Source organism: Fistularia commersonii, chromosome 10 (assembly GCF_037954325.1).
Source record: "Fistularia commersonii isolate RoL2024-O1a breed Wild chromosome 10, RoL_Fcom_v1.0, whole genome shotgun sequence".
NCBI lineage: Eukaryota > Metazoa > Chordata > Actinopteri > Syngnathiformes > Fistulariidae > Fistularia > Fistularia commersonii.
In genome coordinates, this window is record NC_141293.1 from 14,697,555 (window position 1) to 14,725,119 (window position 27,565).

Here is a 27,565-nt window from a genome sequence, read left to right on the forward strand (position 1 = left end):
GAGGCCACGGGGGAAGGAAAGGCATCTGAGACGGGTTTGATTGACAGGTGTTTATTCGCGTGGCGAGTGACAGGCGGGGGCAGGTTACAGACCGGGGCCTCCTGGGAAAGTCCGAGCCCTCTGAAAGAAGAGCTTCGGGTCCACAGCCGAGCACTGGGAGAACCCTGGTTGTCAGGCGCAGACGTTCTCCCCCCAGCCAGTGGCAGCTCCTGACACAGCAGTGGAGTGGAGAGGTTCAGTTTGGAGGAGGCCAGAAGGTCATTGACCAGAGGGATCAGAGGTTGTGGGGGGGGGGGGGCTACTGGAATAAACAGTCCTGACAGGTCTGGAGGTGAAGATGGGTACTGGATGAAGAACTGCAACCTTGGCGACCCTGATGTTGGCGTTGCTGAATGGCCGTGGTCAACCACTTCCTGATCTGACTATCAGGCAGCTGGTCTCGCAGGCCTCCAGCGTGGTGAAGCGGTTCAGGTTTCCACCACAGCCTCCGTACCAGAATTGACTGCAGGCCTTCACCTCATAGTTGTAGTACCACAGCATGGTGTAGTTGGCGCAGGTGCCGATGTCCTGAGGCAGGAAGCAGGTGTCTGCGGGGACAGGAGGACAGCGCTTAGGGCAGACCTTCAGGAAGTCCGCACTCACCCAGGTCTTGGGTTCAGGACGCAATGTTGTGCCGGACCGACGGGCTGAGAGTCAAATACTCGTCGGGACAAGAACCAGAAGAGGAAGCGGAGCTGAAGCCGATGGACCCTGAGGTCTGGACCCGGCAGACCGAGGGGGTTTTCTCTCCGGCCCTACCTCTACAGACAGCTGCAATCAACCAAACACCGGGCAGAAGCTCAGAAGATAGGAGGAGGTCTCCAGGAAGCAGGTGTTGAGCGGTTTGGAAGGACAGGTGTGCAGGTTGCAGTGTCCCGCAGGAGCCACTCAGGTGTTCAGGGTGTAGGCAGGACTCATGCATTCACTCCGCAGTGAGCTGGTGGGTGTTTCCACCATACCAGAAAGGGACTCTATGAGGGCCCGCTGCCCCGCCCCCTCACATGCACTCTGCAGGAACATGCACGCCCACGGTTGCCGCATGCATCGAAAGAACGTTTGTGTGTGTTACCCTGCTGCTCGAGTTCAGGCTGGAACGGGGTCTGACCATCAGTCACAGGCGTCTGCTCTCTCTCAGTCTCTGGTGTCAGTTGCTCCTGCGGTGTAGTTTCTGATTCATCAGGGATATCAACAATATCCGGTGGTTCCAGGCTGCATGGACACACACACACATACACGTTTATCAGATGGACTTCCGTTTTTCGTTGAAGTTAATCAGATCAAATGCTTCCCTTTAAAGCAGACTGATCTGATCAGGCCTAGTTAGCCGGCGTGTGTGTGTGTGTGTGTGTGTGTGTGTGTGTGTGTGTCAGGCAAGGTGATACATGTCTGATGAAATGTTGTCAGAAGGGAGAATAGTTGAGCCCCGAATGCACAAAAGTGTAACGTCTTGGGGAACCACCATCCAGATCTGCACCTCCAGGTGAAGATGTAGGTGAAGATGTTATGTAATAAAGTGGAGATTACGTTTCAAAGAAGGTCGGTCTCCTGTCCAGTTGGTCGCAGGTCCTTTTGTAGGCTGGCGGCGGGTACGAGTTGAACCCCTCTGAAAGACACGAAGCAGGGGTGTTACACTGCTACAGGTGGTACAAGTACTGAGTCTGCCGGGGGTACAAGTATCTGCCAGTGAGTCTCAAGCAGTGACCCTTGCAGGTCTGGAACTGCGCCATGGAGACACGTGAAGACTCTGAAGGTGGGAAACAACCGCAGAAGAAGCGCCCCTTACTGTTGAGGGCGGACAGGAAGACCCTGAAGAAACGCTGGATGTAGCCTTGTTCATCAGCTTTCATCTGCCTGACGTGAAGCAGATGCTGCCGGGCCGGCACGCTGGCCAGCTCCTCCACCTGGGTCCGGTTGTAGCTATCGCCGACCGTCACCACGAACATGGCCACACCCTCGCACTTGCACTTCTGGGAGAAGTAGTGCAGCTTGACCCGGTCGTTGTAGGCCGTCTGGGTTCCAACCACTGTCAGCATCACCTTTCTTCGGCGGGGCTGGGACACCTTCAGCAGCAGCTCCGTCAGACTGTACTCCAGCGCCCGGCCCAGGTCTGAGGAGCTGCGCACCTGCTTCATGTTCTCGAGCAGGTGCTGCCGCATCAGTTCCCGGGTCTGGTACTTCAGAAAGCCGAACTCCAGCCCGGGCTGTCGGGAGCTCTGCTGGACCACGGCCACGCGGGCCTGGTTGTCCGCACGGCGCGGCTGCTGGCTCACGGCCACCTGCTCCACCAGCGAGCCCACAAGCTCCTGCACGCCTTCGTACTGGTCGGCCGGGATCTCCCTCGAGCTGTCGACGATCATGACCAGATCGGCGTTCACCTCTTGGGGCTGAAGGGTCTCCTGGATGAAGAGGCAGTCGGCCGAGGGTGTACAGGGGTCTGTGGGAACAAACGTACCGTTACCGAACACGGGATCCCCGGGCTGGCGATGGCAGGTTTCGCTGCAGAGGCCACAGTCCAACAAAGATGAAGACAGTCTGAAGTGTTCAAAGATCTTAGCCGAAGTCAAGCCGGGCTTTCTGGCAGAAATGAATCCTTACCGTAGCAGATGCTGCAGGTCTTGACCTTCCTCAAGTCTGTGGCCATGTCCCTCCCCAGCACAACAAACATTGACCTCCCCGAGTCGTCCACCTGGTAAATAGCAGCAGATATTAGCCACCGAGACCTTTCAGTGACGGCCATTGCACCGAACTGAAAAAACTAGCTGCGGGTTGAATGGGGATCAAGTGTTGGGAAGAGCTGCTCAGAAGTTCTGACAGCCCAGAAGATACTGGGAAGCAGCTGGAAGAGGCCTAAAACCTGAGGCCCTGTTGGCCTGGAGTGTCTTAAGGAACACATCGGGCACACTTCTATTTTCTGGAGGTAGTGGGATCCAGGAGGCCCACTTTATGGTCCTCTCCTGTCAGTGTCTAAAACCTACCCGTTCACTCCACTCACCCCCATGGCTTGCTCGATCCCCTGGGCGGGCCTCAGTGACACCACGACAGGGACGATGTCAAGGGCCCGGTACTCCATCATTGCGGTCACGATGTCAGAATTGTCTTGCGTCGGCCCGTTTGTGAAGAACACGGCCACCTTCCTCATCATCACTCCCGCCCGGACGCGTTTGAAGACGTTGTTACCCACGAACAGCATGGTGCCGCCCAGCTGCCGTTGGTTGCTGGTCCGTTCCAGGGCGATGTTCCTGACAGCTTCCACCAGCTGTGCCTTGCGGCGGTAGTCATGGAAACGGATGAGGTACTTGGCGTTGGCGCTGTAACCCATCACGGCCACGCGGGCGCCCGTCGGACAGTTGCTCTCGGAAATGGCGATGTCCTCCAGCAGAGACAGGAGGGCGGAGCGCTGCCTCTCGAAGGACGCCGGGGACACGCCCTCGGACATGTCCAGGGCGAACACCAGCTCCGTGGGGAAGACGGGGCACTCCATCCGATCTGCGCACCGACGAAGAAGACATCAGGCACCGGGTGGAAGAGTCAACTCCTCCGGGGGTCCGAGGATCATCTCAAACTAACCTGCGGTAAAGACCCTGCCGGATGCGGACGGACTTCTAAACACCTCACCTCTCACCCAAAGCACCACCTGCTGGCCCGCCCCTCTCAGGGTTTTGGTGATGACCGGCAGATTAACGGCCTCCAGATGGAAGGCGTCAGTGCTACCGGTCTTGTTCTCCCAATCCCGTGATACCGACACCCCGACCACCCAAACAACGATACTGTCCAGTTCCAAGCTCGTGGCAGACGTCCGGGCCGTCTGAAGGGCCGGGACATCCAGCTCCTTGTGCAGCCAGGGTTCAATTTAAGTTTACTAACGAGCTGACAGTCAGAGGTCTGTTATTCCTGCTTGTCTTTAGCGACACTTGGGGCTTTAACCTGCAGATGTACACGTTATCTCCAGGCAAAGCACATTACCGAGCAGTCCATTTAGCACTCTGAGTCACGGAGCGCCGTGCTCTGTTTATCATTTCTCGGTGCTGCCAGATGACTTGGGACATCCAAGCCAGCAGATCTTTGGGATCTGGTGCCAAGGACAACAATTAGAAAAGAAAAGTACTTTCCACCAGGGACTGCGAGTGTTTCTGGGCCTCAGGTTGGAGGCTCTATTTAAACACCGTATGAAAACACAGCTCTGTATATTGGGGGTAGGAGGGAAGGATGTGGCACCCCGGCACTTTCAGAGAAGATGTAACAAATCAGAGCGTGGGCTGAAGATGACAGTCTGCAAAGCCTCCTACTCACCGCTTGACCCAGAACATGAAGACCATCATACGTACCAAAGGAACAAGCTGAAAGAGAGTGGGGGTGGGGATGAGTGGGTGGGGTGGTGCAGGGAGGAGTTGACGTGCCAGTTGGAGACTCACCACAGTTTTCTCTGATGTAGCTGATCAGTTGGCAGTCCTGAGCAGAGAGATGGCGGTTCTGGTTAGCACGCAGCTGCCTTTCCCCACAGCCGGGTTCAAGGTGGACTTACCGTCATGCTCCTTCCGCCAGGGGCTCCCCGGGGTCCCTGGAGAGGGAACAAAGATTTGAATGTTTTCAGGACGCTTGTGGTAGTGTCTGTGTCTCAGAAGGCCCAGATCCACAGACGGAGGGCGCCCACCTTGTGCCCCCGTTGTCCTGGATCTCCGGGTGTGCCCAGGTCTCCCTCCCTGCCCGAGTTCCCCTGCAACACAAACACAGCTGAGCCCGGAGAGGTCGGCCAATTGGCTGCGGAGTTTGGCCTTGTGGGTGCATGACGGGTCTCACCGCCCGGCCTTGGTTCCCTTTACGACCTGGAAATCCTTTGGGTCCCTGCACGCCGCTCTCACCCTGGACACCACACACTCCTGTCACTCAGCAGAAAACCCACTTTCCAGACGGACGAACATGCCGCCGATTCTGAGGTGAGCCGCCGGTTCCCCTTTATTAAAATCCCAGGTTCCGGCAGGTGCACCACTAGACACGCCTCCTATCACTCACCTGTAAACCAGGGTAACCAGGGAAACCAGGATCGCCCTGCACAGGGGAGCAGAGGGAGTCTGGATCAGACCTCACCTGGAGTCATGCAGACGGGACTGCAGCGTCAGAATGGCCTTTACCTTGGCACCTTTGGATCCCGGGAGTCCATATCCGTCCCTCCCGTCCTCCCCCTGCGACACGGCACACACACACATTTTTTTTTTTACACGCTGCTGTGTTTACAGGGGGAGGCTGCATCCCCTCCAGCTAACCTCGAATCCTTTGGGCTATGAGTAGGGACTGCGGCATAAACACAGCCAAGACCCAACACTGGTTCCACAACACTGACCCGCCCGTTCTAGTGAACCTGTTTAAAGCGACACCTTGGCAGATAGGAGGTAGAGGAGCTTTCTCTTGACCTTTGCAGGATGGCTCCCCTATATTCAAGAGCATTTGGACAACAGACCTAATGCTAACAACAGTAGCCAATTTCCTCTTGACCAGTTCATTGTATCTGAGCGAGACACTGCCATTGTTAGCATTTTCGGGTTTCAGTCGCTGTTGACATGTGTCTGTGGTTCCCGTCAGTCAGGCTTCAGACCCTGAGCTGCTCACCGGTATCCCTCTGGGTCCCTGTGGTCCCTGAACACCCGGTGGTCCTGGATCTCCTGGCTGACCCTTCAATGACAAGCAGACCGACGGACATGTGAGAGACGATCGTGGACTCAAAAGGGAAAGCAGGAACACCGGAGTACACATGGATGACAAGAACATCTCACCTTCTGCCCGTTGCGTCCGCGGCGTCCAGATACTCCGAATCCTCCAGTCAGTCCTGGCGCCCCCTGCAGGAGAACCACAACAGCACTTGTCACCACAAGCGGGAAAAGCAAGTGTTCCAACTGGTCAGGTGCAGGTTGATGGGGCGTGGACCAGGACACTTCTGGGAGCCACAGGTGGAGGACCATACCTCCTGTCAGCTGACATTATTCAGCCAGTATCTCACCGGCACTGATCCCTGACTGGTTTGACTCTTCAGTAAAGGACCATTGATCTGAATTGATTACGAGTTATCATCAGGAGTCAAGTGGACGCGGACGATGGACAATTGCTTCGAATGTCTCAGTTTTAGCCGAGCTCAGCTCGGGTTCCAGGATCGGGCGCGACAAAGCATCTGGAACAACAGCGGTAACTCCTGATGGTAACAGGACCATCGGAACCTCCTTTCTTAAGAGCTTCCTGCGAGACAGGATGTCTCTTCTTGCAGCCAGTCAGTAAGCTGATCATCACCCTTCTTCAAGCAAAGCTGCGTGTCAGATGATCCGGACATTCAGGTCTGCTTTTGATTAATTTCTACTGAAATTCTTAGGAAAAGTAAACTGTCTGGACTTCTCTGTGCCTCCTGACGATGTGGAGCTGCAGCTGCTCCCGGGCCAGGACCAGATGAACAAAAGGATTAATGCTTCCAGGGGTTATTCCAGGTTCTCCACTCAGGAGATCAACCGCTCGATCTTTTCTGATATCAGTGCAACCACCCTTCGGTTGTTGGGGGGTTTATGAACCTACCTGAGTCCCAGGAAGTCCAGGGGCACCTTTGGGTCCAAGCTGGCCCGGGTTCCCACGAGAGCCCTGCAGACACCACATGAACAAGGTGGAGAACTTGCCTCGATTTCTCCCCTGAGATTTGATCTGTGATGACTCACTTGACGCCCTGAAGCTCCAGGGGTTCCTGGTGATCCTGTAACTCCTGGCAGTCCATCATTGCCCTGTATACGAAGGCACACACACACACACGCACAAACTCATAGTTTATATATGTATTGGCGGTGTTTAACAGCTGTGTAAACAACAGTAAGTGGTGGGACGTGGGACCACCTACCTTCTCACCACTTGGCCCTCGTCTTCCATCTGGACCCTGCAGAGTAGAGACATGTTCAGAGATCCTCCATCCTTCTTCTGTCTACAGCTCCTTCTCAGGGCGAATGCCTTCAAATCCCGTCAAAGTCTCAGAAGCTCAAATACAACAGGAATCCGGCACGGTTTGACCCCCGACTTCCTGTGTGGACCTTCATCTTTGTGCAAATGCCATGTCAAGTCTTCTGATTTTGACAGTGGGTCTACCTCCTGATTGGACAGCAGTCGCTGACTCAGACAAACTGAAGCTGACGTGGAGGCCGTCTTCCCTCCGCTCCTCAGGACTTGCTGCTTCTGGCGTGTCTCAGCAGTCTTCTGTCCTTGACAAGCCACCTGCTGCCTTCTGGACTCGGGAGGTCTGTTTTTTTTCTCCCCCGTGGTCTCCTGAGCCGGCTGGTCTTGGCAGGTTCCTGGATCTTGTGGGACTTCTATCCAGCCTCGTTTGACTGACTTGAGCTCTCCGCTCTCCCTTTCTGGCCTCTGACTTCTTAGCGGATTCTTCAGTCCTCCAGCCGACGAGTCCTGACAGGCTCAGTCGGCCCACAGGTCCTGCGACATTTGACCTCACCTCTACTACCTGATTTCATCCATCAAAGTCACATCAACATCCAAAAGCAGGAAGGAGATCTGTCACCTTTCTGCAGTTCCCTCTTTTGCAGAGTGGAGAAGAGAGTAGCTGGACTAAAGGTATGAGGAGGCCTTGCAGCCACCAGAAGAAGGGTGAAGCAACAAGTGTCTTCGGGTGGCGCTTGAGACCAAAGGTGAAGAAACAGAAGAAAGGGCTGGCTTCGGGGCCTTCATAGGTGTGCGGTTCCTTGCCTCTGTTTCTTGGACAAGGTGTCAGACTTCTCCGAGCACCGGGAGTGTCTTCATCCTTCCGGACTGACACCTCCCGTCTCAATGAATGCCCCCAGATCAGTGGAAGGTAAAGAGTTCTCACCCGATTACCGACGGTTCCTCGCTCGGCCTGCCGCCCGTCCGGCCCGGGGTCTCCCTGGGGAAGTCAGAACATCTCACATCAGGTGGTCTGCTCAGAAGGCTGAAGTCAAACCTTTTCAATGTGACCACCACACAGTGCTTCTTACCGGTAAACCCTGGTTGCCTTCTTCTCCTTTGGGACCCCGAAAATTGTTGTCTGGACCTGGCTCCCCCTGTCGGTCACACACACACACACACACAAACACGCACGTACAAGATGATTACTGGAGGCCAACCCGATCGGTCACCTCTGACCCCTCAGAGCCCCCCAGAATTCCATTGGAGGTAGCCTATTGGTCTTTTCTAACCTGGAGAGCAGCTTCTCATCAATATGACCGTTTCGATCTGCAACCGATCTCATGATAATTAGACTCCTTCGGCATTTGGTCAACAGATAAGATGAATTTCCTGGTGGTTGAATTGTAGCCAAAGAAACTCAGACATTCTTTGTCAGATTCCATCCAGCTGTGCTGCAGATGCTCCTGACAGCCAAAGCCTTTCATGACTGATGGGAAGCGGGGGAACGGGGGGTTTCGCATCTTTATAATTGTATTTGTTGCATGTGTTTACTGGCTAAGGCTTAAGAACCGCCCCCTCATTCTGGCAGTTGCTCAGCACATTTGATGTTTGGTCCAAGAGGAGTGCCTGTGGTGGTTCTCGTCTGCCATGGATCACGAGCGAACTAAAGAATTTTTTTCTTTTCTAGGATCATCAACTCATGTGCGTTTTATGGAGCTGCTTGTGGGTGATAAATCATTCGGGATCTGAGAGGAAACTATCTGTGAGCCTTAAATCCCAAAGCATGAGTAATGTTCTTGAGAACATAAGCTTCTGCACGTCTCCAGAGAGCGTCCGACGCTCGTCGGACCACTGAACCCATCAACTACTGCAGCTACGCCCTCCTAGAGGAAGGAAACCTCGTACTAACTGTTCCCTGCAGCTCAATCACCATCCGGGTTTCACTGCGGTATGTATGTGCGTGTGTCTCCTGCACTGGAGACCTGGACCAAGGTGTCAACGGGTTGCGCCTGGGCCAGAGCTGGCTGGGGAAGCCTTATCTGAAGGCCAACTGCCAGGAAGTCCTTTCCAACATCTTCGTCATGCTGTGAAGCTGCAGTTTGAATCCACAGGCTCCAGTGATGGATGGAGGAGGAGTAGGAGGAGCAAAGAGGAGGTTCCTCCCCGAAAGGAAGACCACAGGACCGGTCTAGACTGGACTGGAGGTCAGTCCCCTGAGCCTTCAGCCCCTACAGGTGTTTTCGAGTCGTTTCTGCCGATGGTCCTTGTGTTGGTTTCAGGGTCCCATCTAAAAGGACCGAGCGGCAGTGGCGGTGGCTAAATGAGTTGGAGTTGAGGAGGCGATGCTTTGTGTCGGGTCAAACATCTGCGGCCCCACTTCCACCTCTCCGGTGAAAGGGTCCAACTCACCGGATCTCCTCTCAGCCCACGCTGTCCCTTCACTCCCGGCTCCCCTCTGATCCCCGGGATGCCCTGAGGAGCAAACAGACGCCCGTCAATCAAATGTAGAGGTCAGGATGTGGCGGCTCCAGGGGAATTCCGCAAAACTAAAACTAATCTTGTGCTGTTTGTTGGACCACTTTAACAACCTACGCGGGGAGATCACCACCAACAGGAAGACTAGCTATGGTAGTTAAGAAGGTACCAGGGACAAGTGTTAGAAGGATACAGCGGTATTGGTCTTTTCAGGCGAGATCACAAAAACAAGAACTTTCACTTAAACCTGCGCACCACACCCTTAGCAGGTAAATGTGTATGTGTGTGAGATAGTGCTTCCCCAGCTGATGCGGAAGGTGACTTTACCGGGTTTCCGGCGTCTCCTCGCTCCCCTCGACTCCCATCATTACCTGTGACTCCCTGCAAACACAGAAGCAGAAGCAGCTTAGAGGCTGGAGGGAGCTTGGCCGCCGCCACGCCGCATCTCAGTCGGGTTTACGATCTTTGTTTAGTGTCCTTCACACAAACGGGGAAGGTAGGAGCTGGACTCAGGCTGAGCCTCATAGTCTGAGCCCACAAGGTTCACCTGAGTTTAGTCGGCTGGGTGTCCCCTGAGTTGGGGCTACTGAGTTGGGGCGAGTGTGCACAGAATTATCTTGTTGTGTGAGGGAATGGACCAGATCTGGGATCTGTGGGAACAGACCTGAATTTGCAGGAACAGACCTGAATTTGCGAGTGTGCGCGGGAACAAACTGAGCCGGTGACTGTGTTAGGGAACATAATGAGTGTGTGAAGGAACAGGCTGCCCTCTTGAGCCGCAGACATGATGGCTCTGGACAGTCTGAGGCCTCCAGGTGTTCCCAGTTGCTCGGATAGATGAGGTGGCTTGAGATGCTTCATCGGGGGCTCAAAGGTCCTCAAAAGATCTGCCGGAACCCTTTTGTCACTGTGAACTCCAAGTCTGTATCAGTAACCATGGTGACAGTGGTGTCGTGTGTCCCTGACAGGAGGTGCTGCTTCCGTCAGGTTGCCCTCCAGGCCTGCTTACACATCCACTGTGGCTTCTCTCTTTATGAGTACACGCCGCTTTTAGGTAGTCCGCCACCTGCTGTTTCCAGCGGCTTGCACAGGTGGATGGTTGCTTACCTGCTCTCCATTGACACCGTCCAGCCCGTCATCACCGTCTCCGCCCTGCAACACAAGTCACCACTGATCTCTTGTTATCTGATCGGATAGCACCTTCTTTTTATCGCGCCCAGGGGGCTCTGCACTCACCCGGTTCCCCCGCAGGCCTCGGTAGCCCTGTGGACACAAAGCATCAACAGGCGTCAGGGATGGAATTGCGGGTGACGGTATGCCGCGCCAGATGGTGGATGAGACTTTACCTTGAGTCCCCTGTGCCCAGAGCAGCCCTGCACTCCCTGAGGGCCACTGGGCCCCGGACCTCCACGGTCACCCTGAAACACACGTCAGACCAACTCAGCACGGACCTCAGGGTAACCAGCTTCCGGCGGACATGGCGCCTGAGCGAGTGAGTGATCGAGAGGGAGGGAAGCAGCACTCACAGCGACGCCCTCCTCGCCAGGGAAGCCAGGGTGACCCTTCTGTCCTGATGGACCCTGAAACACAGAGAACCAGGAGCCTCAGATTTAACCAGGACGCCTTCACTTATCTGAAACCCGGGGATCTACTTTCGACGCATTCTTGGTTTTCGGCCCCTCAAGTCCAAGGGAAAACGGGGTCAAGGACATCAGCGGGTCACTTTCTCAGGTCGTCCTGTATTCTTCTAACTCCGTCTCCTATTTTTCAGCGAACATTCGGATCAGTCTTTATTCCCAAGCCTTTGGGTCTGCATCACCTCCCCCTTGACTGGGATTTAGAACCCTTTTTTTTTATTTCTTTAATTTATTTTGAGTGATTCCCACTGGCTTCTCTTAAATCATGTCAAGAACACCGGTTTGTCCTGTCCCGTAATTTCCTGGAAAGAACTTCGAAGTGAAGTGGTTTTCGTCGCAAAATCTTCCCCCCTTCATCTTCTCAATTACATCTACTCAAAGTTTCAAATCTGCACATGTTTGACTCACCTTTGACCCCGGCGAGCCCCGAGAGCCCCTGATGCCCTCGTGTCCCGAACACTTGCACATGACGTTGCAGCACTCGCGATTCGACACCGCATCCTGCAGACAGGAAGCGTTGTTAATGTGAAAGAGAAAGTGACGAACCGCATCCAGACTCTCTCACTTCGCCAAAAATCTTGCAAACAATTGAAATATGTGCTAAGGATGGCAAACATTAGTGAACTGAGTGTGAAGGCACAAACGGAAACGATCATTCGGCCGACCATTTGTTTCCACTGAGGCACAGTCAGCGTCTGCAGGTCCAGCACCTGCTCTTCCGCTAATGGCAGGAGTTCGCATCAAGACCGGCCCCATTTCCTGATTACGTGGCCTTTAGAAAATAGTGCTCCGCCACTCACGATCTGTTTGAGGATGGAGCTGCCGATGCTCGGCATGCCGATGGTGAGCGGGAGCTTGTATCCAAAACCTCGTCCAAACTCCAGCATCTGCAGCTGGCTGGGGTTCTTGGCCCCCTCCAGGGCCACCATAAGCAGGGCGTTGATACCTGCACGGGAAAACACAAACACCAAGTCCCACAAAGACGTTTAGACTCGGAGCTGCCGGGGTCGCACAACTTTGTCTCCTGGTTGGACGGCGTGTAGCTTGCTGCGCAGAGGACAGGACATCCAAAGAATCACTCTTTACCAGACTGTCTCAGGAGCTCGGCTTCATATTCTAGTTTCATCACATCTTCGTCAAGTCCATCTGAGAAGATCACAAGCACCTACAGGAAGAGACACTTGTGATGAGGCAAGAGAAACCAACAGCTAGAAGTCACCTGACAGGAGCTCTAATCGGACACTTCGCCAGTTGTCGCACCTTGACGCCGACTTCTCCCCGTTTCCTAAACTTCTCCCCAAAGGCCCTGAGCATGGCAGTGTTGAGGAGAGTGGGATATCTAAATGACCAGTCCATGACTTTCTCCACTTCTTTGCTGCTGTATTCCGCAAAGTTGTTGTCATAGATCTCGTTCTGACCCACCAGCTGGAAGGCTATCCTTGGCTTGACGGGTTCATTGACGCAGCACACGCTTTGAATGGAGGAAAGGTAATGAGCGATCTCTGGCAGGAAGCTCCGGAGTTTGGGTTGCCTGCTGACCAGCACCTCTCCGGAAGGATCTCTCCTATGAGAGATGTCGAATCCCATGAGGATTTCGATGGTGCACTCTGCGAAAAGAAGTCTAGCTTTATTATTGTCGGACACACAACAGGAGAACGGAGAGAAGGCGGCGATTTTCAACTCACCGGACTTTTCCGAAGGGACTTTACACATTTCCTTGGACACTTTTAATTTCATCTTATCCAAGGCTGCGAAGTCCGGTGTCCGGAAGTACCAGTCCGGATTACCGGCGATGAAGCGCAGCTCCATGTCCTGAACGCTGCCGATGCCAATGACAAACACATTGATATTCATACTCCTGAGGAGGATGGCGGCTTCCTGCACCGGGTCTTGGGACGCCCCGTCTGTGATCAGCAACAGATTCTGGGGAATTTTCTGCGACTTGCGGCCGCCGTTTTTCACGTCAAAGTAAGTCCTGATGAAGTTCAGAGCCGTGCCGATCATGGTCCCTCCGTATCCCTGCCTCAAACCGCGGATGTGACTGATTAAAGAGTCCCGAGTGGAGTATCGGTCCAGGTAAAACTCATCCTGGGGGCTGCTGCTGAACTGAGCCAGTCCGACGTGCACCTTGTCCTGACCGATGTCGAAAGAGGACAGGAGGTCTTCTGTGAACGTCTTCATGAGGGAGTAGTCCTTTGGGAGAATACTGGTGGACTGATCCAGGAGGAAGACCAGGTCAGCCTGCTGGCTTTCACAGACTGGAGATGCAAGAGGAGAGAAATGGGATTACAAACAGCAGAAATGAACAGTCCAGTTGCTTGATGCTATGTCTTCCGTATGAAATCATATGAACTGCTAAAACTTTGAGTTGCTAAAACTTCACCCCCGGCTCAGTTTAGGCGTCACGACAGTTAATGTGGTGCAGCCACTCCAGTCAAACGTGCTGCATTGTGAAACGCTTGCCGGCTTCGGGTTTACTGAAAGGCATTTAAGATAAGATAATAGTTTCTCGATCCCCAGTTGGGAAATTCGAGATCTAAATCCAAATTAAATCGGATTAAAACGTTGGGAAGACGTTTGCTGGACTCTTCCAGTTGAGTGACAGTGGGTAAGCAGGAAATATGCCTTACTGTTACATTACAGTCATTTAGCAGACGCTTTTATCCAAAGCGACTTACAAAAATCGCAATTCAATAACCGAAGATCCAAAGTACTAGCAGTCGTTAATCGGAAGTCGCCGCTCTACCAAAAGTGTGGTCTTACCTGGTGGAATGTCGCAAAACACATTGGAGATGTTCTTGTACAACTTCTCCAGGGCAAGGAAATTGTCAACATAGAAAACCCTGTCTTTGCGTTGGCCTGTGATGATTTCAAGCTCTGCCCTGACGGCTCTTTTCACTCCGATACCCAGGACGATGATCCCCTTGTCTTGCAAGGCTTTGGCTGGCTCCTGCAGTTTGTACCGGTTGGTGGCATTACCATCTGTTAACACCATGAGAATCTGAGGCACCTTGAGGGCAGCACGGCCACCGTACGATTCTTCGAAGAACGGCAGTGTGAAGGTGAGTGCCTCGGCGGTGTTGGTGTTTCCATTTGAGGTCGGCATGTTTTTAATGGCCTTCATAACTTCTTGCTTTGAGCTGTACCTTTTCAGAGAAAAAATCGACCTGGGGTTGGTTTCGAAGGTATTGAGGCCAAAGCGAGTGAGGTCTTTGCCAACAGTGGTACCATCGACCACCGAAAACATGAATTTCTTCATGCTCTCCGACTCGGCAGCGGATATGCTCGTGGACTGATCCACCAAGAAAATGATGTCCGCTTTCTCGATCTTCTTACAATCTGTGTGGACACACAAGCGCAGGAAGAAACGTTTGTCATGTCACCCTCGCTCCCACCGGGTGGACGATCAAATCAAAGAACAGGACCGACCCCTTTACATCTGCAAACATTGTCTCAGCACAGCGTCGCCGGAACACAAAGCGGAACTTTTAGGCTAAGTGTGAAGGCTGAGCTTCTACGTCACCGGACTCTCTTTCGAGAGGCCAGTCTTCAAAAAGTGAGCGCCAATCGACAAAGTCTGCTTCTTCCCTCAACCTGCCGGTCAGCTGCTGCACGGGGGAATTTACAGGAATTCAACTGAGCAGCTCTGCGGCCGAGCTATCGGACAATTGGAAGCCAATTTTGAATTCAAGTGTCAGGTTGAAGAGAGTGAGAAGAAGAATCGATGAGGAGTCACCTCTGTCAGGCTCGCAGATCTCCAAGGCGACCTCGTTCACCAGTTTCACCAGGGCATCGAAGTCCCTCACGTTGTAGATCTGGTCGGACGACCCGCTGATTTCCTCCAGTTGGCTGGCTTTGGCTGCCTGCACTCCGATGGCGTAGATCAACACGCCTTTAGCCCTCAGAGCAGCGGCGGGCGCTGCCACTTCATCTTGGGCCTCTCCATCCGTAATCACAAACAGCCTCTGCCTGACGTCCGGACGCCCTCCTTTCGCCACTTCGAAATAATCAGACACCGTGTTGATGGCTTGGCCTGTTAACGTGCCGCCGCCCAACTGTCTCATGTTACTGATGGCTTTTTGGATTTCCCCCTTATCGTAGAAGCTGTTGAGTTGGAACTCCAGCTTGGCGCCCTGGCTGAACTGCATGACACCGACATGAACGTCTTCCTGCCCGATGTTGGACTTGCTGACGACAGCATCCATGAACTCCTTCATTTTGTCGTAGTCGTTTGTCTGAATGCTACCAGAACTGTCAATCAAGAAGATGAGGTCGCTGGACACGTCTTTGCACACTGTTGAGGAAATGACAGGTGTTAGCTGGAGGACCGGGGGACCGTTGGTCCTACACCGAGTCCAATGCGCAAAACACTGAGCGCAAATCCCCGCTGTTCCCAGGTTGTTGTTGCGAGCCTGTTCGGATTACCCTCTGAACAAACGTTCCTGTAGATGAAACCGTCACTGCAGGACAAAGCCACTTCCTCAAGCAGCAATGGAGGGACATGGAAAAGGAGTCATTCAAAATCGAACCTTACCGTCTGGAGAACAGATGTCTGTGATGACTTCGTCCTTGATGAGCTTCAAGGCATCAAAGTTATTGACCAAGAAAGTCCTCTTTTTGGTGCCTGCGATACTTTCCAGTTCAGCGAAATCAGCATTTTTCACACCGATGGCATAGATGTTGATGCCCTGCGCCCTCAGTCTCTCCGCAGGCGCTTTGACCGGGTCGCTAGATTCCCCGTCGGTGATGACTACCAGATATTCGTTCACTTTCTGACCCCTTGAGTTTGCGGCCTGGTCGAAGAGCGGGGACATGAAGGTCAGCGCTTTCCCCGTCTCCGTCCCGCCACCCCTCTGCAAAATGTTCTCCACCGCTTTCTCCAGGGATTTGGGGTCCTCGTAGTTGGTCAGATCGATTTCCAGCATGGGATCGTCGGCGTATTTCACGACCCCAATACGAACGTGATCTTTTCCAATGCGGAAGGTTTGGAGAAACTCGATGATGAACTTCTTCATGTCGTAAAAGTCAGTGGGTTGGATGCTCCCCGAGTGGTCGATCAGAAAGAAGATGTCTGCTTCGTCGGTCTGCTGGCAACCTGGGAAAGAAGAGGCGGTACATTTATCCAGGGGGGCCCAATGTTCAGTCGGACATCTGACTTGCCTTCATCGGGGTGTTCATTATTGTCGCTCAAACAAACACAGGTCCACGCTGTACCTTTTTTGATTCGAGATCGTTGGGAGTCAATCTGGATTTCCTTTTTGAGGTTCTTGCAGAGAATAGTGTGCAGGTTCTTCTCCAAGAATTTCATCTGGGCAAAGCTGCTGACCGTGTACAGATGCTTTTCTGGAGGATGCGACGCCATTTCTTCCAGCTGCTTCCTGTTGGCATCTTTGACTCCCACGGCGTATATAGTGACGCCGTCACGTCGCAGACTTGTGGCGGCATCTTGTACCTTATCCTGGGACTCACCATCTGTGATCACCACCGCCACCTGAGGGACGCCCTGGTCTCTCCTGCTTCCTCTTGCCTTGATAAAGATCTCTTTTTGGGCAAAGGTTAGGGCAGCGCCTGTCCGGGTGCCCCCTCCATGGTAAGGCAGAATTTTGATGTAGTTCAGCAGTTCCTTCTTGTTGTTGAAGGTGTTGAGGTAGACCTGTGCGGTGGGCACATCCCTGTACATCACGATGCCCACTTGCACTCGCAGAGGGCTGATGTCGAGGGCGCTGACAATCGAATGTAGGAAATCACGCATTAGTTGGAAGTTTCTGGACCCGATGCTTCCGGACTCGTCGACGATGAAGACGATGTCGGCTATTCTGGCCAATTTGCAATCTGAGGAATGAATTCACAAGGTCAAGTCATTTCCCGGAGAGAGCGGACCGAGCCCGTACGTCTTGCGACTGATTTCCCTCTACTGGTTACTTTCCTTGCGCTGACGAGCTGTGGACGTATCGGATACTGAGACGCCGCCTCCCCCGTCCCGTTTTGAACGTGTTCTGTTCATACCGTCATTTTCATCGGCGCTACGCTGACCGGACGCGCTGACCCGTGAATGTGCGGCAGATGTGCGAGCAGATTAGCATTTCAGTTGGACTCCGAGATTTCCTTCTGACCTCTTCCTCTAATGAATGACGCCGCAAGTGTTTTTCTAGAACTGTGGTAGAATTTAGCCGAAGTGAGTTGTGGCTCACGGAACAGAACATGTACACGGCATTTGTGCGAATATCACAGGGCTGTCAGACCTCGGCGCCTCTCGGAACCTTCGCTAACGTGGCTCGACACAACGACAACTCTGTGCCCAATAGTCGCCACGCTAACGTCTTATCTACAGCACCGTTATGGAATCGGTAAAAGCCCCGAGGATCTCCCAGCGTGAAGCAGGCTAGTGGTCACAGACAACCGGACCGAAACACAGAAGACCTTCGTTTTTACCTTCGGGGGCATCGATCGATGTCGGCGGTGCCTCAAAGGCGGCCCTCCATGCTGGAACGGGGTTTAAGGAGAACGGGTAGCTGTACCTCCTGCTGGCCACCGATACCACATCCTGCATGGACGCTCCGTAGTCCAATCCCATCACGGTCACTCCTTCTGCCTTGATCAGGCGCGACTGCTTGTGCACGTTGCTGTCCACCCCCTGGTCTTTTCCCATCACGAGCACAAGAAACTGTGGGACTCCTTCTTCCAGCCGGCTACCCTTGGTGGTAGTGAAGACTTCGGTCCTGGCGAACTCCAATGCGTCGCCCAGGCTACGTCGTTCGCCGGACCGCAGCCTGCGCTGGCGGAGGCGCCTTACAGCAGTCTGGAACTGATCTTTGGTCTGATGAGTGTTAAAGTCAAAATCGACATAGGTGGTTTCACCGTACTGGCCTAAACCCAGGCGATGGCCTGAGGCCTCGAACTGCATTTGGTTGATCAGTCGGAGCAGGTTGTTCCTGATATTCTGGAACCTGTCTGAAGTCACACCCATGTCCACCAGGAAGAAGATGTCTGCGAACCTCTCGGCCAAAGCTAAGGACGTGAAACCAATCGATTATCAATTAGTGAAAGCAATTCTGTAAATAAACAAGCAGGAATGATGCAAAACCCAAGACGGTCATGTTTTTCACCAAAGACGGGGTGAGACCCGAAAGTCCGGCAGGCAAGTTTTCTCACTGCCTCTCGTGTCACGGAACATTGAATTATGTTTGGCTATTTGACCAATTCTGTGGTATTTTGATGGAAGTTCACACAATAAATGTCCTCTCGTAAGTTCAACGACCTTCTTACACAAACACCCTCAGTGTTCAGAGGCTGTGTCTTTTGGCTGACCTGTCCTTGATACCCGCCGATTACAAACATCTCATTGTGATGTCTGTAATCTGAGGCATTGGACCAGACGGCGAGGAGGAGAGGGATCAGACGATCGGAGTTCGACACTAACCAGAGCCACTCGGGGTCTACCGTAAAACCAAAGAGTCCCTGTCAAGGTGACGAGTGTCTTCCGAGGCCCGTCAATGGGCTAAACCTCGAAGAACTGAAGAAAAGCGCCCATCTTAAGGTCGGACTGAAGACCGAAGGTCGGATTGCACGGGAAGGAACCCGTAATAACCCCCCGTCTTGGCGCTGATCGACCGACGGAGCCCTGAGGAGCAAACATTCGCGGCCGGTCTGCCAAGTCTTACCTTTACCCTGGTCTTCGATGGAGACGCACACAGTTCGCAGCAGCTGCGTCGTCAGCGTCTGCAGAGCTTGGTAGCTGTCGATGGGGAACAGGAAACGCTGATAAGGCCGGTTTGCGATGGCCTGCAGCTGTTCCTGGTTGACTTGTCCCACGGCGATGGCGATCACAATGACGCCTTGATCCCTCAGCCGCTGGGCAGGACCCGTCACGTTGTCCACGGAGTCCCCGTCCGTGATAACCATGGCGATCTGCGGCACGCGTTGGGCGGCTCGACTCCCGGCGTTCTCCACAAAGTAGTTGTTCAGGATGAACTCCATGGCCTTTCCGGTCTGCGTTCCTCCCTCTCGGTAAACAAGCGCGTCCACCTCGGCCAGCAGCGATGTCTTGTCCATGTGCTCATTCAGGAGGAACTCCTGATGCGGGTCGTCGCTGTACTGCGCCAAACCCACCCGAACTTTATTGGGACCGATGTCCAGGCCAGAGATCAGGTTGCGGAGAAATATCCGCACTTCCTGGAAGTTCCCGGGGCCGATGCTGGAGGAGCCATCGACCAGGAGGACGATGTCCGCTATGGTGGCTTGGGAGCACTCTGCACAGGAGGGAGGACAACGTCAGCGTCTGCGGGTAAAGCCGGCGACCACATTTGGACCTGGACCACCAAAGCATTTGAACCACGAACAATGACACCCCAGACCTGGTTTATAACAGAAGATGGAGGCCGGACCTGGTCCAGCTCAGCTCCTAACCCCAATATAAGAAGAGAGTTTGGCTACAAAATGAGGGGAGCCTTCAGCTAGACTCGGGGAGTTTAGAGGAGTTCCAGGTGGTACATTCTTCTGGTAGGGGAATAAATATACACAGCTGTAGGAACAGATGCGCTGCTAATTAGCACGCACGCGCCAACATAAACACACAAACATACATGTACACCCACACACACATGCGCACTTAATGCAGTTCGACTTCACCTCATACTAACGTGTAATTAAACACAGGAACCGGGGGGGGGGGGAGGGAGGGGCCGGTCAGATCCCTGGGCAATCAGCAGCGGGGTCAGAGAGCCACGTTACCTGGAGACAGCTGCAGGAGCTGTCGCTTGACCTCCGTGACCACCGCGCACAGAGTCTGGACGATGCTCTTGGAAATCTCCTGCAGGGCGCTGAAGTCGGACACGTTGTAGACATGCGTGCTGTGCGGCTGGTTTGCGATCTCCCTCAGCTGCTCCTCATCTGCCTCTTTGATGCCGATAGCGTACAGAATGATGCCCATCCTCTTCAGCTCCTGGGCCTGGGCCTTCACGTCGTCCTGGGACTTCCCGTCGGTGATGACCACCGCGATCTGCGGCACGCCGCTCTCCACCCGGCTGCCGGCCGCCTCAATGAAGTGGCTCTTCAGCATGAAGTCCAGCGCCTGGCCCGTTTGGGTGCCGCCCCCCATGTAGGGCAGGTTGCTGATGTGCTGCAGGATGTCGCTCTTGGTCCGGTAGGTGTTAAGCAGGAACTCCGTGCGAGGGTTGTTGCTGTACTGGACCAGTCCGATGCGGACGTGGTCCCATCCGATGTCAAAGCTGTTGACCAGCGTGTACAGAAACTTCCGGATCTCCTCAAAGTTCGCGGTGCCGATGCTCCAGGAGCCGTCCACCATGAAGACGATGTCGGCCACGGCCTCTTGAGAGCAGACTGAGGAGGAAGGCGGTCGTTTCACAGGTCAGAGAAGGCCCTGATTCTTGAGAAGGTGCCGGCCAGAAGTGGGAAAGGGTGATTGGCAGAAGCGCAGTGCGACCGGTGAGATGGCGTAAAGAGAGAGCGGCTTCCTGCCCGGCGGCGGACAGGCCGTGGGAACCCAGCACCTACCTCCACGACGCGGGGGCGTGAGAAAGCGTGAGGAAACGGAAAAGTTTTGTGCATTGAGGATGCAAGCGTTCCGGCTGGAGGTTCAGGCGCCACAGAGTCATTTATCATTTCTAAACCTTGAGTTTGCTCTTCAAACTCCTCCGGGGCTCTCCTTACCCTTGACCCTGCATCATCAGGGCTTTGGTGCGAGTTCTCCTGATGGGCCTGAGTTGTTGTGGAACTCTTCTGCAACAATCCCTGAGATACCTGTGTCTGGAGGTGGAACCACAGCAACCTGACCGCTCGCTTTTTAAATGCAGAAGGTTCTCAGCGAGCCCCAACACAAAGTGTGTCCTTTCTTGTGTGTGTGCGTGCATGTGTGTGTGTGTGTGTGTGCGTGCGGTTCCCTAGCCCTTCTACAGATGTTCACGGCTGATGTCACACCGTGAACCTTTAAGTACCGATCTGCAGGAAGTGATGCATAGCCGCCTAATCGTGCCCACCTGTGCTCTGAGCCGCGTTGCCATAGAAGCAGGTGGCCAGGACGAGGCTGAGGAGAAGACCACCCCTCCCCTCCATGGCGCCGGGGCTCTTGGGTTTCCTGCTTCCTGCAACAAACACAAAGAAGTCCATGAAGGCAGACGAACCCATGTACCATCTGGAAGTGGGCGGAGCCGGCAGCTTGGGCCCCAGACAACTCAGAGAACAGGACACCTTGTAGATTTGGTCCAGGGCAAACAGGTCCACCATCGGGAAGCAATTTATCTGGAATTTAAGGAAACATTATTCTTTTTACAGTGAACCCAACATCTGATGGCTGCTCAGGGGGAGGGAGCGTGTCGTCTCCCGAGAAGACGAACACCAGGAGATGTTCGCCTCCGCCTCGGGTTAGACAAAGGTCACGCCGAGTCACCCGGGAACGTGACGCGGTGCTCCTCGGCAGAGAAACGAGATCTGTTCGATCCACCCGGTCCGGAGAGGGAAGGGAATGCGTTAGCTCCAGCTGCGACGTGCAGCTGATGGAGCAGGGCCTGTGGAGTCCAGACTTCCAGCCCTGGATCTGAATCCCGAACCTCAGATGATGTGAAAAGCATTCCTCCATCTGGCCACCAAGAGCCATTTTTGTCCTTTGTTCCGGGACGTGACTGCAGCGGCAGGATCTCCGCCAGCTCTCTGAGAAGGCAGGGCCGCTGAAGAGCCGGAGGAGCCGGAAGTCAGAGGAGGTGCCAGAGTGCGACGTCTGCGTCGCAGCAGAAGAACTCCTCTGATGTATTTCAACAAGTTCCATGGAAGCCGTAGCCTCCGGGAACCTGAGGAGATGGGGTCCATCTGTGCCATCTGGCTCAGCTTAGCGCCAAATGGTGCTGCTTCCTGAAGCCCCGCTGCATCGGGGGGGGGAGGGGGGGGGGGCTGTGGTCCTTCACATGTCGGACGGTGCCCCGCGTGCCACCACAACGTGGCTTCAGACACTGAGGAACATCCTCACCAGAACCTCCCCTGGTCCTCCTCTTTGTCAGAGCTAGACATGCCGCCAGAGATCACTGGGAACAAAAGAGGAAACATTGGAAGCAGCCGTGTCTGCAGCCTCCATCCCTCAGACTGCAGGACGCCTTTGGTTTGTGTCTGTGACTTCACAGAGATCGTGGAGATGTTTGCCGAGCCAAAACCAACAACCAGTAAGACAAAGCCGAGGCGGAATTCTTTCGAGACGTTCTCCTCCTCATTGTTCTTCTCGCCGGGCTCCTGCTGTCTCCTGCTCGTTCCTCTGCGTTGGAACCGCTCGGACATCAAGGAGGGGACAGGAAGGAGGTCCTTCGCTAATCTACACAAACCTGAGTCAGGCGGCCGAAGGGCTCCGCTCCTCCAGCTCAGGCCTCCTCAGACCTTCAGCTGTTTGGCCTGATGTTTATCTTGCCCTTCAGCGTTGTTTAGGCTGTGGCTTCTCACCAGCGGCTCACTTTCCCTGGAGCAGCTGCTGAGCGTGGAGGCCTTCTCTCAGGGAAACCAGGAGATCCTTGGTTTGGAGCTCATTGGGGGCGGTCGGGCCCCGGGGCCTGGGGGGGGGGGGTTAATGTAAAGCATGTGAGGGTGATCAGGCTGATTGGGGCCCCACTGCATTTACGTGATCCCGAATGTATTTATTTAGTCAGAGAATTGGACCGCGGCCCCACATGATATGCAGTAATGAGGGTCCTTCAAACGCCGTTCTCTACGACCTCATCGAGCCATGAACCGGCCAATCAGATAAACAACAACGCTGAGGGTCTCAGCTGCTTCCGGACCATATGCAGGCCGCCTCCCTTCCACCGTCTGCTCCGGGAAGCAGAGCCCAGAACGCCAAACCCCGGGTTCTGATCCAGCTCGCGGGGGCCTTCGGCTCACGCCCGCCGCGTGTTGCTCGTGGGTGAGGTCCCTCGCGGCCCATGAACGCAGCTGCTCTGGGACCCGGTCCAGTCTGGGAAGCAGACTTGGATCCAGATCTGGAGACAAGCTGGACTCTGGAGAAGAACAATGGCATGTCTGATGAGAAGAACCGGCAAGCGTCGGTTTCCAGGCAGAAACCCGAAACCTTCACCCGCCCACCTGGTCCCAGATCCACCAGCGCTGGGGAACCCCGCTGCGCTGAGCTGTGGACTGCGGGACCTGGACCTTCTTTGGTCTGGTGTTGGAGGGCTTGTTAGAGGCTATGCTAACAGCTCACCCGCTGCCAAACCCTCAAACGCCATGGAAGAACCCCCTCTAGCCTCAGGAGCTCTCAGTGTTTGGGAGTTCTTCGCACTGTGAAGCGCTACTAACCCCCGTCCTCCATGTGAACCTGGACCAGGAGCAACAGAACACTCTCTGGTGTGAAGTTCTACTGTCACTCATTGGTCAGCAAAGTCCTGGAGCTTCACGGGCTCAGCCTGCCTTTCCAGGAAAGGTTCTCCAGAACCCGAAGGATCCCTCTGGTCTGCACCACCTGAAGGCATCCAGGTCAGCGGTTGAGCGAGAACCCTTTTCAGGAGATCTTTCCTCAGAAAGTGGCATCGGGTCTTCAGTTCTTCATAGATGGAGATCCTGTAACGGTCAATGACGTGATTTCTTTCCGTCTGACTGCAAGGCTTCATGGAGGAGGACGGGGGGGTGGGGTTGGACCTCCTGGGACCGGGGGTGAGGGGTAGCAGATAGGGAACCAAGGACGATGGGGAATTCTGCAGGAAATTCCTGACAAATGACTTCCTGAAAAGGATGGATGTCAGCGAGCCGCTGAGAAGGATTTGGGACAAGAAGCGCCTCTCAGGAGGGGGCGGAGCTCCGGGGCCGAGCCGTCACTCACTGTGGACTGAGGGTCAACACGGGGTCAGCTCCTCGCCGCTGCTCCCGGGCAGAGAACCTCACCTGACATCCTCACAGAGCACCTGAGGCACGTCCTCCGTGACCCCCGACACACACACACACACACACACATTCTCCCCTGTTTTCTCCCCTGTTTTCTCCACCCCTCCCCCACCCTGTCGGTCAGGGCAGAAGGCCGCCCCTCCGCCTGGGTCCACCAGCCTGGAGGTGAACGCATCCTACCTGCAGGGAGGCGGTGTGTGGCTTCACGGCACGTGGGCAGCGGCACCGTCTGGGGCTCCTGGAGGAAGAAAGAACAATCACGCCTTCATTTGAGACCGGCGGCAGAAGCTGAGACAGGATTTCAGCCGGAAACCACAGCCATTACCCTCTGCCCCGTTTCTCTCTGCTATCAGCTCAGCCTGCTGGACCTCAGCAGGCACTGGACCAGCACTGGGCTTGTGTGTGTGTGTGTGTGTGTGTGTGTGTGTGTGTGTGTGTGTGTGAGTGTGTGTGCATGCATATGCGTGTCCAGACTCTGGAATGTCTCAGGATGTCAGAGGAGATCCTACGTCCTGATCGTACCTTCTGACTGGTCCTTGCTACCAGACCAGAAATATAAACCCAGACCAAAAAAGGTTTTGTTGCAATCACGCACACACACACACACACACACACACACACACAGCACACAGATATATACACACACATTAGTCAAAGCTGCCTCCTCCACATCTTCCCTCTGCTCATGGAGACAGGAGAGATAACGTTCTCCGGACCGTCTGGTGGTGGAGGAGGCTCAAGATCAGCAGGAGATCTCAGAAGTCTGACATGTGTGTGTTAAAATTCCCGCAGGCCGGGTCTTAAAGAGCCGCTGCCTGCTAAGCAGCGGTACGTGTGACCTCTGACCTCTAACGCCAGGGGTCCAACATGTCCCGCACCGGGGACGGCAGCTCACCTGGCGCAGGTGGGCGGAACCGGTAGAGCTCGAGGTGATGGTCATCGGGGATCAAACACCGTCCGCACACCTGAACCAGAACCGTGGGCCACAAACCTGGACCAGAAGGCCGTGCGTCCGCGCACAGAGCTGCAATGCTACGAACCATGGCAACACAAAACCAGCCAAAAACCCATCGTAGGCCAGGATGCCTGTCTGACAGGACCAGGACCAGCGAGACTCGGACCAAGGAACCAGGAACAGCCTTCTGAAAGCCTGGATTTTCCTGACTGATCCAAGCCCCTGAAGATCCTGCATCAACTGAAGATCAATTAAAGCTTGAGGATGAAGACGGAAACAAACAACCGACCTTGAAGAGTTCGGGAACGCAAATTAAACTGCTGGTTTCCATGGCAACTCCCCGGAGCAGGACCCCAGGACAGACCCGCTCGGCCCAAAAAACCTCAGGAGGACCTGAGGCGTCACAGATACCTCTCTGTACAGAGTGTCCTCTCTGGCGTCTGCTCCTTCACCTGGACTGCAGACCAGACTGCGGTCCCCGTCCTGTGATGGAGACCATCTGCTCTTCACCTGAAGACCTCGACCGCCACCCTTCTAAACCCCAGCTTTGACCCTGAAGACAGACAGTCGTCCGCTCCCCCGCACCGCCCGCTCACGCGCTCCCATCTCCAGGTCAGGAGCCGAGGAGGCCACCTCAGGAACATGCAAGAGGTCTCCAGAGAAGCTCCATATATCATTCAGTGCATGCATGGACTTACAGGTCTGCAGCCGCGTCCAAACCCTTCCGCGGCGAGCACACGACTCCCCGGCCTTATAGGGAGGCCGTCTGCAGCCGGACCCCTTCCCGGTCTGGACCCGCCCCCTCCGACCTGGACCCGCCCCTCTGCCAGAGCCCCGCCCCTCCCCTTAATGTCCCGCAGCCACAGCGGGTCAGAAGAAGATGGAATGGAAAACATCTGACACGTCTGGAGAACAAGAGGATGTGGAGATCCCCAGAACATGGAGAGAACCTGGACAGAGTGATCAAGAGCAGCAGAGTTTGGAGAACTTTAGAACCTGGAGAACATCTTGCACTCTGAGTGCAGGAGAAGCTTGGTCCACAAATGCAGGTTTCTTGATGGTCCTGGAGCTCCAGGGCCAGCAAATAGAACTTTAGCTCCTGGAGGACCAGGACCTTCAGACCAGACGTCCGGGGGAGGTGACCCGACCGTCCAATCAGCAGCAGGCCTGCACTTTGGACGCAGTGTTTAAACACAACCCGCCGGAAACGCGGGCCATGTTTAAACACTGCGTCACACCTCGATGAGGGTTTCCATGGGAACCATTGAACTTCATCAATAACCCACCCACCATGAGGGCCCCAGCTCTATTCAGAATGTGTGTGTGTGTGTGTGTGTGTGTGTGTGTGTGTGTGTGTGTGTGTGTGAGTGAGGGATCTGGTTTCATAGTCATAAAGTCACGTGTATGTGTATCCATGTATGTTGCTTGTCTGTATGTCAGTGTGTTTGTGTTTCTGTGTGCATGTATGTGTGTGTGTATGTCTGTGTGCGTGAGGGAGAGAGATCTAGTTACATATAAACATGTAGCATGTGTGTGTGTCAATGTATATCAATGTGTCTGCATGCATGTATGCATGTGTCAGTGTGTGTATGTGTGTGTGTGTGTGACAGAGAGATCTGTTTCATATAAACAACAGTGTGTGTGTGAGTGTGTATGTGTGTGTGTGTGTGTGTGTGTGTGCGTGTGTGTGTGTGTGCGTGTATATTAATGTGTGTGTGAGGGCTCTGGTTTCATACAGTCATTCCTGTAGTGTTTGTGGATGAGGAGGATGTTGGGGGAGGAGAATGAGAACATGATTGACTCCAGACCTTGAAGGAGAGCTGGAACCATTCCTTCATCAAGAAAGTGAGGACCCCCAACCCTCCGCCCCGCGGCCCCCCGGCCCCCCGGCCCCCCGGCCCCCCACAAGCAGCCCCGAGGCCCGACCACATCTGCCGAGGAGTGAGGAACATCATCTAACACTGTTTCTGAACACGAACCTGACACTCAGGGAGGTCCATGTTCCACCAGGAGAACTTGTCTACGCTCAACCAGGAGAGCGTTTTTTTTTCTGTTTTTTTTAAAAAAATTTTTTTATTGAACATTAATAGTATAAACATATATACATGTGTACAAACAAACATGGCAAGGTAGAATTGAATGTCAATCAATCAACCGGGGATGAGGAAGCAATGGACATAAGGACATTCGTTCTGTACGTAGTCACTTAACTGTAGGAGTTAACAGTATTTAAGGTTTGTGAGAAATGTTTAACGCGAGAAAAAATAAAATAAAATAAAACCCATTTTTGAGCTTTAGCCCAAAAGCCCTGTACTTTTTTTGCATGAGAAAAATATGTGGTCTGTGGTTTCTATGTTGTCTTCACAAAATGTACAAATATTATCTTCATTATTAATACGTACCTTCCACCAGGACAACTTTTTTTTTTTTTATTGAACACAAATAGCATAAATAAATATACATATGTACAGATTAACATGGCAAGGTAGAATCGAATGACAATGAAACAAACAGGGACGAGGAAGCAAAGGACATAAGGACATTCGCTCTGTATGTAATCGGAAGTTAACATTGTTAAAGGTTAGTGAGAAATGTTTGATGCTCGATGGAAAAAGAAAGTAAAATAAAATAAAAATAAACAAACAAACAAACAAACAAATAAATAAATTAAAATAATTTAAAAAAAAACCTG

At 53.8% G+C, this 27,565-nt stretch overlaps 1 protein-coding gene across 2 annotated transcripts; it reads right to left on the reverse strand.

Moving 5' to 3' along the window:
* Positions 1-35: 35 nt before the first annotated feature.
* On the reverse strand, positions 36-25,610 carry col6a4a (collagen, type VI, alpha 4a). 2 transcript variants are annotated; one of them, XM_086153937.1, is made up of 41 exons: positions 25,572-25,610; positions 24,099-24,156; positions 21,044-21,148; positions 19,779-20,387; positions 18,710-19,297; positions 17,481-18,056; positions 16,263-16,880; positions 15,583-16,143; positions 14,785-15,342; positions 13,812-14,387; positions 12,734-13,306; positions 12,309-12,655; positions 12,135-12,213; positions 11,849-11,994; positions 11,457-11,549; positions 10,938-10,991; positions 10,758-10,829; positions 10,648-10,674; positions 10,519-10,563; positions 9,739-9,792; positions 9,346-9,408; positions 8,025-8,090; positions 7,880-7,933; positions 6,905-6,940; positions 6,729-6,791; positions 6,592-6,654; positions 5,808-5,870; positions 5,644-5,706; positions 5,169-5,219; positions 5,050-5,085; positions 4,837-4,899; positions 4,691-4,753; positions 4,562-4,597; positions 4,452-4,488; positions 4,365-4,376; positions 3,032-3,525; positions 2,635-2,725; positions 1,823-2,473; positions 1,564-1,642; positions 1,109-1,248; positions 36-587 (listed from the first exon to the last, which is right to left on the reverse strand). In XM_086153937.1, the coding sequence occupies exons 3-41, from the start codon at positions 21,117-21,119 to the stop codon at positions 403-405; spliced, it is 8,061 nt and encodes a 2,686-aa protein (XP_086010063.1). In that variant the 5' UTR covers positions 21,120-21,148; positions 24,099-24,156; positions 25,572-25,610; the 3' UTR covers positions 36-402. The 2 variants fall into 2 exon arrangements, with proteins under 2 accessions (XP_086010063.1, XP_086010062.1); XM_086153936.1 differs by lacking the exons at positions 36-587; positions 1,109-1,248; positions 1,564-1,642; ... (3 more) ...; positions 24,099-24,156; positions 25,572-25,610 and adding an exon at positions 21,255-21,496 and having other exon boundaries at positions 3,563-4,376.
* Positions 25,611-27,565: the final 1,955 nt, after the last annotated feature.

What these genes read in the sequence shown, in the direction of transcription:
- col6a4a (XM_086153937.1), bottom strand. Translation starts at nt 21,119, where the DNA reads ATGGAGGGGAGGGGTGGTCTTCTCCTCAGCCTCGTCCTGGCCACCTGC. An exon ending in CGGGATCCAAAGGTGCCAAG is followed by an intron (nt 5,086 to 5,168) that starts GTAAAGGCCATT and finishes TCCCCTGTGCAG; the next exon opens with GGCGATCCTGGTTTCCCTGG. An exon ending in CAGGACAACGGGGGCACAAG is followed by an intron (nt 4,598 to 4,690) that starts GTGGGCGCCCTC and finishes TTCCCTCTCCAG; the next exon opens with GGACCCCGGGGAGCCCCTGG.